This window comes from Octopus bimaculoides, chromosome 28 (assembly GCF_001194135.2).
Source record: "Octopus bimaculoides isolate UCB-OBI-ISO-001 chromosome 28, ASM119413v2, whole genome shotgun sequence".
NCBI classification, from domain to species: domain Eukaryota; kingdom Metazoa; phylum Mollusca; class Cephalopoda; order Octopoda; family Octopodidae; genus Octopus; species Octopus bimaculoides.
In genome coordinates this window covers 13,258,032-13,271,293 of record NC_069008.1, presented here as the reverse complement: position 1 = coordinate 13,271,293, position 13,262 = coordinate 13,258,032, and the positions used below count along the sequence as shown (strand labels likewise).

General features: G+C 36.3%; 3 protein-coding genes across 3 annotated transcripts in view; 1 reads left to right on the top strand and 2 right to left on the bottom strand.

The window, feature by feature from the left end:
- The window catches only part of LOC128251090 (uncharacterized), a 2,266-nt gene extending 1,693 nt beyond the window's left edge, over nucleotides 1-573 (bottom strand). Inside the window, exon 1 of the mRNA XM_052977466.1 lies at nucleotides 462-573. Coding sequence (XP_052833426.1) covers nucleotides 462-573 — 112 coding nt within the window. The remainder of the gene's footprint in view (nucleotides 1-461) is intronic.
- Nucleotides 209-13,262, bottom strand: part of LOC106884138 (zinc finger protein 91) — a 21,613-nt gene continuing 8,559 nt past the window's right edge. Inside the window, exon 3 of the mRNA XM_052977465.1 lies at nucleotides 209-2,847. Within this exon, the coding sequence (XP_052833425.1) occupies nucleotides 1,931-2,847 (917 nt within the window). The 3' untranslated portion in view covers nucleotides 209-1,930. The remainder of the gene's footprint in view (nucleotides 2,848-13,262) is intronic.
- Nucleotides 6,477-12,260, top strand: LOC106884144 (zinc finger protein 678). Its single transcript, XM_014935376.2, has 2 exons — nucleotides 6,477-6,711; nucleotides 9,436-12,260. Exon 2 carries the CDS (start codon nucleotides 10,111-10,113, stop codon nucleotides 11,308-11,310), a length of 1,200 nt encoding a protein of 399 aa, XP_014790862.1. The 5' UTR covers nucleotides 6,477-6,711; nucleotides 9,436-10,110; the 3' UTR covers nucleotides 11,311-12,260.

The window sequence follows — 13,262 nt, the reverse complement described above, 5'->3', positions numbered from 1 at the left end:
AGGTGAAGTTGGTGATATCGCTGTCGTCTACACAATATTTGAGGACAAAGTAAATATGGATTTACATACAATCATAAATGGCCAACAGATTATATGACGTGTCATCACAGTTGCGCATGAGTATACTCACTGCACTCAACAGATTCTAGATGCAAATGAATTGCAGGTTCTGAGTGAGGTGAAGAATAAGCAAACAATAACAGATGGATCGTGGTTCACTACAGCTGTTTCAGATATTTTTTTATTGATGAACAGAAGAGTTACATCATGAAAAAAAAACACGTTTTCATCAGGTGAATACATGTAAGAATTAAACATTTTGAACATCTCAATAACATGTACAAAGTGCTGGTTTAAATTTGAATTTCAAATTTTCTAGGGGACTCATAAAATTCTTTCAAAACCACATTTTCTCATCTGCTGTCTGTTATGCTGAGCTGGTTCTCGTTCAATTCCCTCACTTATCATTTCTTCAGCTTCCGATTCCTCAGGTTTTACACATAATCCTTCATGGGTTTCCTTTTCACATTTTCTTATATTTGCTTTTGAAATATCAGGAAAAACTTGAATCATTTTGGTACAATTTTGGGTTATGGAGAAATGATGTGAGAATAACAGTCACGTTTTTGTCTCTTCATCAGAATATCATTGCAAAACACACTGATGACAACAAAACTCTTTTTATTCTCAAGTTTCAACAATCCTATTTACCAAACAAAATGTCTTATTATCGTTTTTGTTTCTGTCCATTCAGTTACTTGAGATTGATTGTGTTTCAGGCTACAACATATTTTCTACATACTCCTGGAGGTATATATATACATGTAGACAATTGGGATATTTCTAAACAGTTCAGTTAAAATACATATATCAATGTCAAAAATAAAATCCATTTCCTCTCATCGCATGGTTATTGCTATTATATCCCCCATCATATGTTTACTTATCATCGTCGTTTAACGTCTGCTTTCCATGCTGGCATGGGTTGAACGGTTTGACTGAGAGCTGGTGAGCCAGTAGGCTGCACCAGGATCCAATCTGATCTGTCAAAGTTTCTACAGGTGGATGCCCTTCCTAATGCCAACCACCCCAAGAGTGTAGTGGATGCTTTTTACATGTCACTGACACGAGGGCCAGTCAACTGGTACTGGCATCAACCATGCTCAAATGGTTCTTTATGTGTGCCACTGGCACAGGAGCCAGTCAGGCAGCACTAGCAATGACCATGATCGAATGGTGTTTTTTACATGCCACTGGCAGAGGAGCCAGTCAGGCAACAATGCATTGGACTGTGTCAAACGTATGAACTATAATAATTACACAATACATGTTGCAGGATTTAATTCCATTACTGAAAGGTAACATTTCACTCTGTTGATACTCCAAGCTTCACATTTGACAAAACACATGCATAGATCTATGGGTTATAAATGTTCCTGGGTGTCTCTTCATTTGCCATTTTCACATCAACCAGAAGCAAATCAATTCCAGAAATGTTTACCCAGCACAACATGGCCAGTAAGCTTACTAGTAAATGTACTATCATATTTATGCAAGCACTACTTTAAAGCTTGGACTATAGAACTTGTAGATGCTGAGTAATTAATCAGACATGGATTACATCACAGCAATGAGAAGACAGTCTCAATACTGAGATATTCCTTTATAAATGAGTAATGGATAGAGTTGATAGGGTACCATTTTGGCAAATAAGTTCTCATATGTGACATGAATGAATTAGTTGGTACTATTATATGATAAAGAAGAGGCTACAGATAGATATTGATACAGATACTCTTCAGTATGTATATATACATGTGTATATATACCACGGATATCACAGTCATATGGCTTCTCCCGTAGGAATGTGTCGATGTGTGATGAGACAAACTTTCTGAGAAAATGATTGAGCAGAGATATTACACTGGCATCACTTCTCACCTGTATGAGAAAGTTTATGTCTAGTTAACTGAACTACTTGAGAGAATGATTTACCACAGACATCACAATGATGTGGCTTCTCTCCTGTATGAATGTGTTTGTGTGTGGTTAGGGTGCTTCTTTGAGAGAATGATTTACCACAGATATCACAGTGATATGGCTTTTCTCTTGTATGAATGTGTGTGTGTGTAGTTAATTGAAACTTTTGAGCAAATGATCTACCACAGATATCACAGTCATATGGTTTCTCTCCTGTATGAACACGTTTGTGTGCAATTAAGTGACCATTCTGAGAGTATGATTTACCACAGATATCACAGTGATACGGTTTCTCTCCTGTATGAATGCGTTTGTGTGTAGCTAAGCTACCTCTTTCAGAGAATGATTTACCACATATAATACAGTGATATGGTTTCTCTCCTGTATGAATGCGCCTGTGTGTAGTTAATGTACTGTTTTGAGTGAATGATTTACCACAGATCTCACAGTCATATGGCTTCTCCCCTGTATGAACACGTTTGTGAGCAATTAAGCTAGCATTCTGAGAGTATGATTTGCTGCAAATATTGCAGGGATATGATTTCCCTCCAGTATGAATGAATTTGTGTCTGGTTAGGTCAGTTCCTGCAGAGAATGATTTACCACAAATATCACAATGATATGGTTTCTCTCCTGTGTGACTGCACTTGTGTGCAGCCAAGCTGCTTTTTTGCGAGAACGATTTACCACATATAATACAGTGATATGGCTTCTCTCCTGTATGAATACGTTTGTGAACTGTGAGGTTACTTTTCTGAGAGAAGGACTTTCCACAGATATCACAGTGGTATGATGTATTTTCTGTATCTTTGGACATCTCACCAGTAGAATCACTCATTATAGATGGTGTTTTACAATAACACCGGCCTCACACAATTCATTTTCTATAACATTCCTTCTCTCACCACAGTCTCTTTCCCTTTATCTTTAACTTGCTTCAATATCTGGATTGTGGCCATGCTGGGGCATTGCCTTGTCAGGTTTTAACCAAAATTATTGACTTCATTACTCACTTTTATAAAGTCTGTTATACATTCTATTGATCTCTTTTGCCAGACATAAAGAATCACAAACACAAATATCTTTATGATGGACTTCCACACAGTTTCCATCTGTCAAAATTCGTGACAAGGCATTGTGAGCTTGAGGCTACTGTAGAAGAGACTTGGCCAAGGAGCAGCACAGTGGGACTGAACCCCCGAACCACACGGTTGCAATGTGAGCTTCTTAAGCACACACCTATCACTGCACTGAGTGTTGTTCTTCCTTTTGAGTTTGTTCTTCATTCCGTACAAAGCCTTTCTTCCGCCATAATTCCACCAACTTTGATCTGAAGCTAATACCAGATGTTGCAATCTCTTGTGCCATGAAAGTCTGATTAGGATATAAGATTATCTTGCACACATTCTTGACACTTGTATTAAAGGATTAACAATATTTCACAGGTTATTCTTCCAAACAGGATTGTGTAAATTCCAATGTCTTCTGGTATTCTGAAATGAGAGAGAAATAGTATAAACATTACTTTTGAACTTTCATTGTTCTACATTGTTGTACACATACGTATATTCCCAGGATCAAAATATCAACAGATTCTTAAACTGAAATATAATTATACAGCGCATGGAACTTTTTAATGTTTTATCTTTCACGTGGCCGTGCAAGGGCACTGCCTGAAAGGGTCTAGTGAAACTTTCCAACCTCAATCCTAACTTTTTCAGCCTCATACTTATTCTATTGGCCTGTTTTTATTCCGTAACTGTTAGGTTATGGGAATATCAATAAAGGAACACCAGATGTTAAGCCAAGATGGTGCTCATACATATATACATACAAACATAAATGCAGGCACACACACACATGCAGAGTGACATGTTTGCACTGAATACAACAGGAGATGCATGCATCTACCATATTTGAAAAACTAATCCACTTTCTCTTTGAAATTTTTGGTGCCAAAATCGGGTAACTAATGTATTTCGTTTTTATGTGTGTAGAGAGAGAGAGACAGACAGACAGAGGGAGAGGAAGAGAGAGAGAGTGAGTGAGTGACGAAGCAGTACGTAAAAAGCACCATTTGAGTATGTCAATGCCAGTGCCACCTGACTAGCCCCCGTGCTCTTGGCACTTAAAAAGCACCCACTACACTCTCGGAGTTGTTGGCGTTAAGAAGGGCATCCAGCTGTAGAAACCTTGCCAGAACAGATTGGAGCCTTGTGCAGCCTCCTGGCTTGCCAGTCCTCAGTCAAACTGTCCAACCCATGCTAGCATGGAAAGCAGACGTTAAACGACGATGATGATGATATTTATAATATAATATATTGCTATACCATTGAATGTTTAGGTAAACTTCGTCACTCTCTCTCCACACAAAAATTAAATGCATTAGTTACCCGATTTCGGCGCCAAAAATTGCAATAGTTAAGTGGATTAGTTTTTCAAATCTATTCTGCAATCTGGGATTATTATTATATTACATATATTATACCTAGTGATTTATGAGGTATGAAAAAGATATTTTGTTTTAATATTATATTTTTACTTGTTTCACACACACACACACACACAAATTCTTACATGTACTCCACACACTCTCGAAAAATTTCCAATGATTCCGGGATACGGTGGGGGGTCCCCCTTTATTCAACAAAAACAAGGGGTTTGTGGCATATTAGGAGGTCAGGGTACTTGATTCCACGCAAAAAAAAGTCCGAGTTTTATTTTCCTTCTTAGTGAAAATCGTGAGGGTGAAAGTATAGAAATTTACCGAAAATCCAACTTATGTGGGCGTCCTGATCCGAAACTTCACTAGGCCGATTAAACACCTACGCCAGCGCAATCCCAAGTTGTGATGTCGCTTGAAACTTCGATCACCTCCACATCTGACGTGTGGCACGCCGTGCACCTGTAAAGGAAATATCGATTTGGTCGAGGGAGTGAGCTAATAAAAATACAAACATTTGTTCACTAGAAACAAACCATCTGTACTAGTTGTTCAGTAAGAAATTACTCAACACTCACCTCTCGCTTAAGACGGGAGACTCCACTATAACAACATTCGATAGTCTAGTGACTAGACTTTAGTCTTTACAATCGTTACAAAGATACACACAATAATGCAAATATCGCCACATTAGTCTCATTTTTACAAGCATTATTGAAGCCTTAAAAGAAACCATTATCAACTTACCTTTCTCAGATGTAAAAACCGAGCCAGTTCCCCTTATTAAAATATCCACCTCTGTGTACAGTAGCGGGCCTCTTACCCGGCCTCCAGAAACCCGACTATGCTGTGCAATAATATACTGTAACCTGTTGTCCTGTTTCTAATTGGCTAATTTGTGTAAGTATAGTGATAAAGACATAACAAAACTCTGTCTAAGAAATATAATAATTTGTATCTGTGTCTCTATTAAATAAATTCAAGTTCTTTACTTTTTACCATTTAACTTTCATCCTATAAACATACTGTATGCATGATGCTGTACGAAATATCTTACGAGAATTGATATGAAAGAGATCCTGCTTGACAAGTGTATTAATTTGACTCTGCTAAATACAGTTTACCTTTTTTCTTTCCAAAGTATATTCTATATATTAAGCATTAGGCTGTATCTATATATTATATATAGAGTATATGAATCAAATCTCATCATAATATTGACAATAGCTTTAAGTGTGAGTAAGTTGTTTCCCCTTATACTATATATTTCCTTACTGCTCCATTAGATGTCGCTACTGACTGAAATTGATTTTTGTTTTGTTTTCCTTCATAATTTTTTTTTTTTTTTTGCGCTATTTTCTTTCTTTCAGTTCTTCACCTCATTTTCAGATCATGCGTATAAAATTTTTAATATATCATTTCCAAAAATGTAATTCCGATGTAGTTTTGAATGCTGAAAACGAAAATTACACTTTTTCTAGAAATTCATAATAAAAGAGTAACTAAGCATTTAAAGTTATGTAATATTCTTTTCTAGTCTAGGCACAAGGCCTGAAATTTTGGGAGAGGAGCCAGTCGATTAGACAAATATCCGTCAAATGTAAATAATGTAATGACCTGTCCCTGTATGTTAAATAAAACCCGTGTTTTTTTCACTTTTCTTTGTTGTATATGATATATTTTAAGAGGATTACTAGATTTAAAACAGCCTCTACAAAATACGATTTATTGCTTTACTTTTCAAACTAAGTTCTATATATGGAGTATATGGTAATCTTCCAGTTTCGAGGGGTAAAAGAAATATTCAAGGGAAATAACTTCAGTCTTATATGTATAGAAATATATATCGTCCGATTTCTTTTACCCCTCGAAACTGGAAGATTACAGGAGTATATTATCTAATCTGCCCTCAGAAAACCGTAAACTCAAGTCATTCGGGCCATTTTCAATCCCAACCTTCTCAAGTATTGTTGTACGTTTATATTTTTAAGTGTGAGTTAAGTTATTCCCCTTTACAAGATGTATTTCCTCACTTATCCGATAGATGCCTCTACTGACTGGATTCAACTTTGTTTTGTTTCCATTGAAAACATTACTTTTGCTGTTCTGTTTGTGTCTCTCATGTTCGCCTCATTTTACACACGTTATGTCTTGTTTGTTATATGTAAAATAAGTGTCAATTCTACAGCTACAATTGCTGTTGCAAGATGTGTTGAGATTCTCCCTGACTTCGTGGTTTTCAACTTTTTTTTACCTGAGGTCATCTCATGACCCCAAAACGTCCATGTGTAAGTGTTACTAATCATAATTACAGTATTAACAAATAGATTAAATATTATTGTTTTACTCAGAAATGTTGCTCCGTAAGTTTGTTTTCTAAACGTCCAGGACATCTGGTACAAAACGAAACCGATTTAATTTATTAACGTTTTTTTTTTTTTTTTTTTTTTTCTATGTCCAAAGCCTTCCCATAAGTTTATCCTGAAAGTCTATGCTTGTTTTCAGACTTTTAGTTTGCCCTTGTTTTTCCTTTATGTTCTGAATAATTTAAAACCTTCTTTTTCATAAGACGCAAGTTATTGTAGAGGTTGAACAAAACTGTAATTGTGTAATCATCTATGATGCTTGAACACCGATGAAATATGTCCAGTGAATCATATGCGATATGCAGGACAGGCAGAAGGTTAAGATTTGTCTTGTAAAGTCTGACGAGGAATTCCTGGTAATTTTTCAGATTAACACCCTCACGATCTTCACTACGGTTTTAGGGTCAGGGTTAGGGAATTCCGTCCCTAACCGTAACCCTGACCCAAACACCCTAGTGAAGATCGTGTGAAAAATTACCGAATTCCTTAGAGACATTGAATTCTGATTTAAATTTCTCATTTAATCCGTCATAGCTTTTTTCTATTTTTTGAAATCTTTGCGAATTTGTGTTCTGCACCTTGGAATTCGTACAATTATGCTAAAAAGAAATAAAATAATTTTGTTACTCTCACGTGCGTTGAATCCTTTTCGATATATTTCTTCACATAAACACAATAGAATGATTCACTCGAGGGAGGTTCATTGCAGAGATTGTATTTTAAACTCTGATTTTAAAAAAACAAATTCGAAAAAGGCTGCAAGTTTTGGGATTTATAGGTGGATGAAAATCATAATTTTTTTTTCTTCCTAATCGTATAAATTCCTGTATGTAGAACACAAATTTGCAAAACATTTTCTGAAAATTTCAAAAAATAAAAATTACGAGGAGTTATATGGGGTGCTTAAACTAGAATTCTGCCGAGACGATGTATGTGAATTTGGAACTGATTATTTTGGTCCTTTAGAATAATACTGTTTTATGAAATCTTAGATGAATCTTTAGCTGGTAGGTTGTGTCTCTGGCCCTTTCGATACAAATTCTTGCTTCTCTTGAGATGCATATGGAATGACGGAAATGATACCAAAAAAAAAAACGAGCTTTTGATGAAAAGCGACACTTTATTCTTCGGCTAAATAAAATTATACAACGAACCAGATTAATACATCATGAAGAAATGCAGACTGTAGAAAATCGTTAATAGTTGGCTTTTCAACTCAGTCACACTTTGTTATAAGTGCTTCAATAGGAACGAAAATAATATGACGTGGCTTTCTGAAATCAAATTCTCCCCTCTGATAAAATGAAAAACTTTGTGCTATTTATTAACAACAAATGGCTCGGGTGAACATTTATATTTTATCACTTCTGGTGGTTTATTGTGCAACACAACTGGATATGCACTTCGTATCTGCATAAAACTAGACCAATCGAAATGCTTGACTCAATAAAGTATTTCAGTATCACGTGACTGGTTGCATGACCAATCAGTGGAGACTTACACCGGCAGGCAATTTCCAAGTACTTAAGTCTAAACATGCAATTATAAAATTAGCCTCGTTACAAATCCTTTGCCTCTCCAATGCATTTTCATACGTTTGCTCCAAATATCCATGCTTTTTGTTTTTCAGACTTAGGCCTTATTCCACATGTTCTGACGAATATAAATCATTCAGTTAACATGCAGTTTATTATCATAAAAAATGTAAAAGCAGACTGCCCTAAAAACATTTACGTAAGCTGTCCTCAGGGGCCTAGAAGTGTAGTACATTTTACAGGGTGCATAAGGTATTTGAGGACAGTTAATGTACTTACACATAAATGACTCTTAGAAACAGACTATAATGCCTTTTTACCGAAAAAGATTCTGAGGATAAGAATAAACATATTGCAGTTGTATACTGTCAACTAAATGTGATAGTCCCAATAAGGGAATCATACTGCTACTATTTAGCCCTAGGAAGCTGGACCGCTTTCTGTCGGCCTTGACACATTTCCTGTGTCCTTATATTTGCGAGGGGGAGACAAGCACCCCCATCCAGCTCAGCGTGCATTCAGGGACATGTTTCTGAGTCATTGCGCGTCATCAGCTTGAAGTAGCAACACTAGCTGGTTGAAAATGTCTCTGTGAGATTTATAATTAGATCATTTCTAATTTTTGTAATCAGTGAATGTGTTTTCACTAAGAATATATATATTTGCGAGGGTTTGACATGCATCTTCAGCCTGCTAGTGTTGCTACTTGAGGCTGATGACGCGCAATGACTCAGAAACATGTCCCTGAATGCACACTGAGCTGGGTGGAGGTGCTTGTCTCCCCATTGCAAATATAAGGACACAGAAAATGTGTCAAGGCCGACAGGAAGCGGTCCAGCTTCCTAGGGCTAAATAGCAGCAGTATGATTCCCTTATTGGGACTGTCACATTGCATTGACAGTATACAACTGCTTTATCGTAACACTGCTGCTTAATTCTCTCTGTTTTCCAGGCCAATATTTTATTTGCTGTTATTTAGAGCTTTATGTGCTGCAAGTTGCACTGTCTCCCCCCACCCCCACCCCCACCAAAAAATGTCATATTATCCTCAAAGATCTTCTGTTTTATCTTTACATTTTCAGCATCTTCTGTTGTTTTTCTGTACTTTCAGAATATTGAAGAACATTGGTATGAAAGAACTGTTTCCATCAGATTGATCATCAATATTTATGAAGACTAAAAGGAGACATTACCCAGATCTTATAGAATTATGTTTTGATAAATCTGTTTGTGAAATATTTCTTTGGAACTGAGATCAATGGCATTGTCTGAAATATGTAGAACAGGATTTCTATTCTGATTAACAACAGATGTCATCAATTAATATTTCATTAGAGAACAGCAGATATCATCAGTTACTGTTTCAAAAGGTTTTGCATGGATACAGCCACCATCGAAAGAAAGTGATTATTTTACGGCACTTATCAATAATTAGATTGGAAATTTCATTGTGCAAGAGACAAACAATTATAATTTTTGTACTTATTTAAATTGAAAATAAGTATAAAAATAACCTTTAAGAAAAGAGATTTTGGGGGACGGGACCAGTTTGGCACACACGTGCATGCAACCGTTTACTGCCACTTAGGGCTAAACATGGACAAATTAAAATCAGATCTATACAATCTCAAAATATTAATGTTTACAGTTGATGGAAACCTTAAGGCAGAAATATTTTTAAGGAATAGAATACACAAACAAAATTCAGAACAATGTCTAAATATTGTGATGCAAAAACTTTGAAAAATTATTCAAGAATCTTGAAGGAGTGATTTCTCTTGAAGACATGTTGAAAGGAATAAGAAAATTATCATATGACTGTGGTATCTGTAAAAAGTCCTTCTCTCTAAAACAAAGTCTCACTACTCACAAACATATTCATACAGGAGAGAAACCCTATCAGTGTGATATCTGTGGTAAATCATTCTCTCATAATAGTAATCTTTCTAAACACAAACATATTCATACAGGAGAGAAACCCTATCAGTGTGATATCTGTGGTAAATCATTCTCTCAGAATGGTCACTTAATTACACACAAACGTATTCACACTGGAGAGAGGCCATACCAGTGTGATATCTGTGGTCAATCCTTCTCTCGGAATGGTCAAGTAATTACACACAAACGCGTTCACACAGGAGAGAAGCCATACCATTGTGATGTTTGTAATAAAGCATTCACTCGAAAGGATTTCTTGATTAAACACAAATGCATTCACACAAAAGAGACACTATATCATTGTGATATCTGTGATAAATCATTCCCTGATAAGGGTAGCTTAACTATACATAAACATGTTCATACAGGAGAGAAACCATATCAGTGTGATATCTGTGGTAAATCATTCTCTCAAAATAGTGAATTAACCAGACACAAATGTATTCATACAAAAGAAAAGCCATACCATTGTGATATCTGTGGCAAATCATTCTTTCTGAATCATAGCTTAACTTCACACAAACAAAGTCACACAAGAAAGAAACCATATCAGTGTGACGTCTGTGGTAAAGCATTCTCTATAAGTACTAATTTAATAAGGCACAAACGTACTCATACAGGAGAGAAGCCATATCACTGTGATATCTGTGGTACATCATTCTCTGTAAGTAGTGCATTAACCAGCCACAAGCGAATTCATACAGGAGAGACACCATATCATTGTGATACCTGTGGTAAATCATTCTCTGTATATCATGGCTTAACTTACCACAAACGAAGCCACACAAGAGAGAAACCATATCAGTGTAACATCTGTGGTAAAGCATTCTGTAAAAGTTCTGACTTGATAAGGCACAGACGTATTCATACAGGAGAGAAGCCATATGAGTGTGTTGTCTGTGGTAAGTCATTCTCAGATTGTGGTAACTTAAATAAGCACAAACGTATTCATACAGGAGAGAAGCCATATGTGTGTATTGTCTGTGGTAAAGGATTCCTTCAAACAGGTCATTTGACAACACATGTATCTACTCACATAGAAATTTAACTGTATCAATTCCAAAAGCCATTGCAACGTACAACAACAATAAAAGTTTAAAAATCACTTTTGTTCATAAATGTACAGTTAAACTTTCTGGGTGATAAATAGTTTAGTTACCCCTTGAGACAAGCAGGGATATGGTACACTTATTCTAAATCTACAGTATACTGAAATAATAACTATTCTTTTTCCTCTGGGCACAAGGCCTAAAATAGGGGCACAGATTGGGGCTTGTTGAACATCCACATGGTTACTCAACTGGTACTCTTTTATGACCCAAAAAGGGTGAAAGGATCAGAGCCAACATGTGCAGAAATTTGAACTATGGACATAAAGACAGACTGAATACCACCAAACATTTTCTGTAACATTACCATTTCTGTCAGTTTACCAATTCATGCACATAATGATAATACATGAGTTGCATTCTGGCAGATAATCATATCTTCATAATATTTGGTGTGATTAAAATTTGAATCTGAAATTAAGCAGTAAGGAACAACAAAATGCATAGAATGTATATATTTTATTTTGTTTTTATTTTATTAGCTCCACCTTTGCGAAGGCAGAGGTATTGTTCTCAGTCATGTTTGTTTGTTTGTTTGTCCATGGACAAGATATCTCAAGACCTGCTGGATGGATTCAGATGAAGCTTTCAGGGGATGTTTGGCCTCATGATTGGCACAAACTGATTAGATTTTGAGATCGATCCAGTACCGGACAAGGATTTTGGATTTTTTTTCTACTTAATTTTTGAGAGCAGTCAGGTTCATTTTTAGTATTCTCATTTGTGAGAGCAGTTGAGTATATTTCAGATATTCTCATTTTAAAAATCATCTCTGGTTACTCTTTGAGAGGACGTTGGTGTTGCCATGGTGGAGGTTTGCACTCTGAGTGTTCTTGTTATATTTTATTTTATTTTTCTTTGCATATTAAAAAGTTAAGATTTCTGGTCAGACGTTGTCCTGTACAGCACTATTTCATTCATTTTAGAAATCATCAGCATGATGCATCTTTCCATCTCCATCCACTTTTCCTGGAGTGTTGTGGAGGTAGAATCCTTAGGCCCTTCGTGTATAAGGTTCTATCAGTAGTGACCCTCATTAGATTTTCTAGCTCAATTCTGAAGTGTAATGAAATTAAGACTATGGATATTATCCAACCACCTTGTTTATGGTCTACTTCTAGGTGCCCACCATTTCTGGAAGATTGATGGGTTAGAAACTGCAGGTACTTCTTCCATTGGATCCTACCAGAAGCAGCCCTCATTGAAAGCCCCTGTGTCTTTCTTAAGCCATGACCCACTTACAATATGGATATAATCCAACCATTTCATTCTAGGTCTATCCCTATGTCTCTTGCCATTTGTCTTGACTTGAAGAATCTGTTTTGTGATTCTTTCCTACGACATTCTCATCACATGTCTGTAATACAGGATCTGTGACTTCTCGATGCAGAGAAGTGGTTGATTGACCTGGAGAGACTCCCTGATATCCAAGCTTTGCACTGCATTGAATTACCTTACTCTAGAGACCCTTTGGAAGTACCCTATTTCACCTACTTGATATAATTATTTCTACTCTAGGCACAAGACCTTGAAACTTTTTGGGTAAGGGGAATAGTCAATTGATACATTCAAAAATTGCACCCACCCACCCACTTTTCTATGACAAGGTTAGGGCCTGGAATCTTCCAAACAGATGCATGATATGTCACTTAGTCAAAATTAGCCCTTCATTTGCTCCACAAATCTTTTGTTATCAATGCTGCACTTCCCTGTTCATTCTCACTGCGTGGTACCTTGGGCAAGTGTCTTCTACTATAGCCTCGGGTCAACCAAAGCCTTGAGTGGATTTGGTAAACAGAAACTGAAAGAAGCCCATCGTATATATGTATATATATATAAATATATATATATATGTGTGTGTGTGTGTATCTGTTTGTTCTCCCAACATTGC

Bases quoted from the DNA above. Each gene is read 5' to 3' on its own strand.
- LOC106884144 (XM_014935376.2), top strand. From the start codon at position 10,111: ATGTTGAAAGGAATAAGAAAATTATCATATGACTGTGGTATCTGTAAA.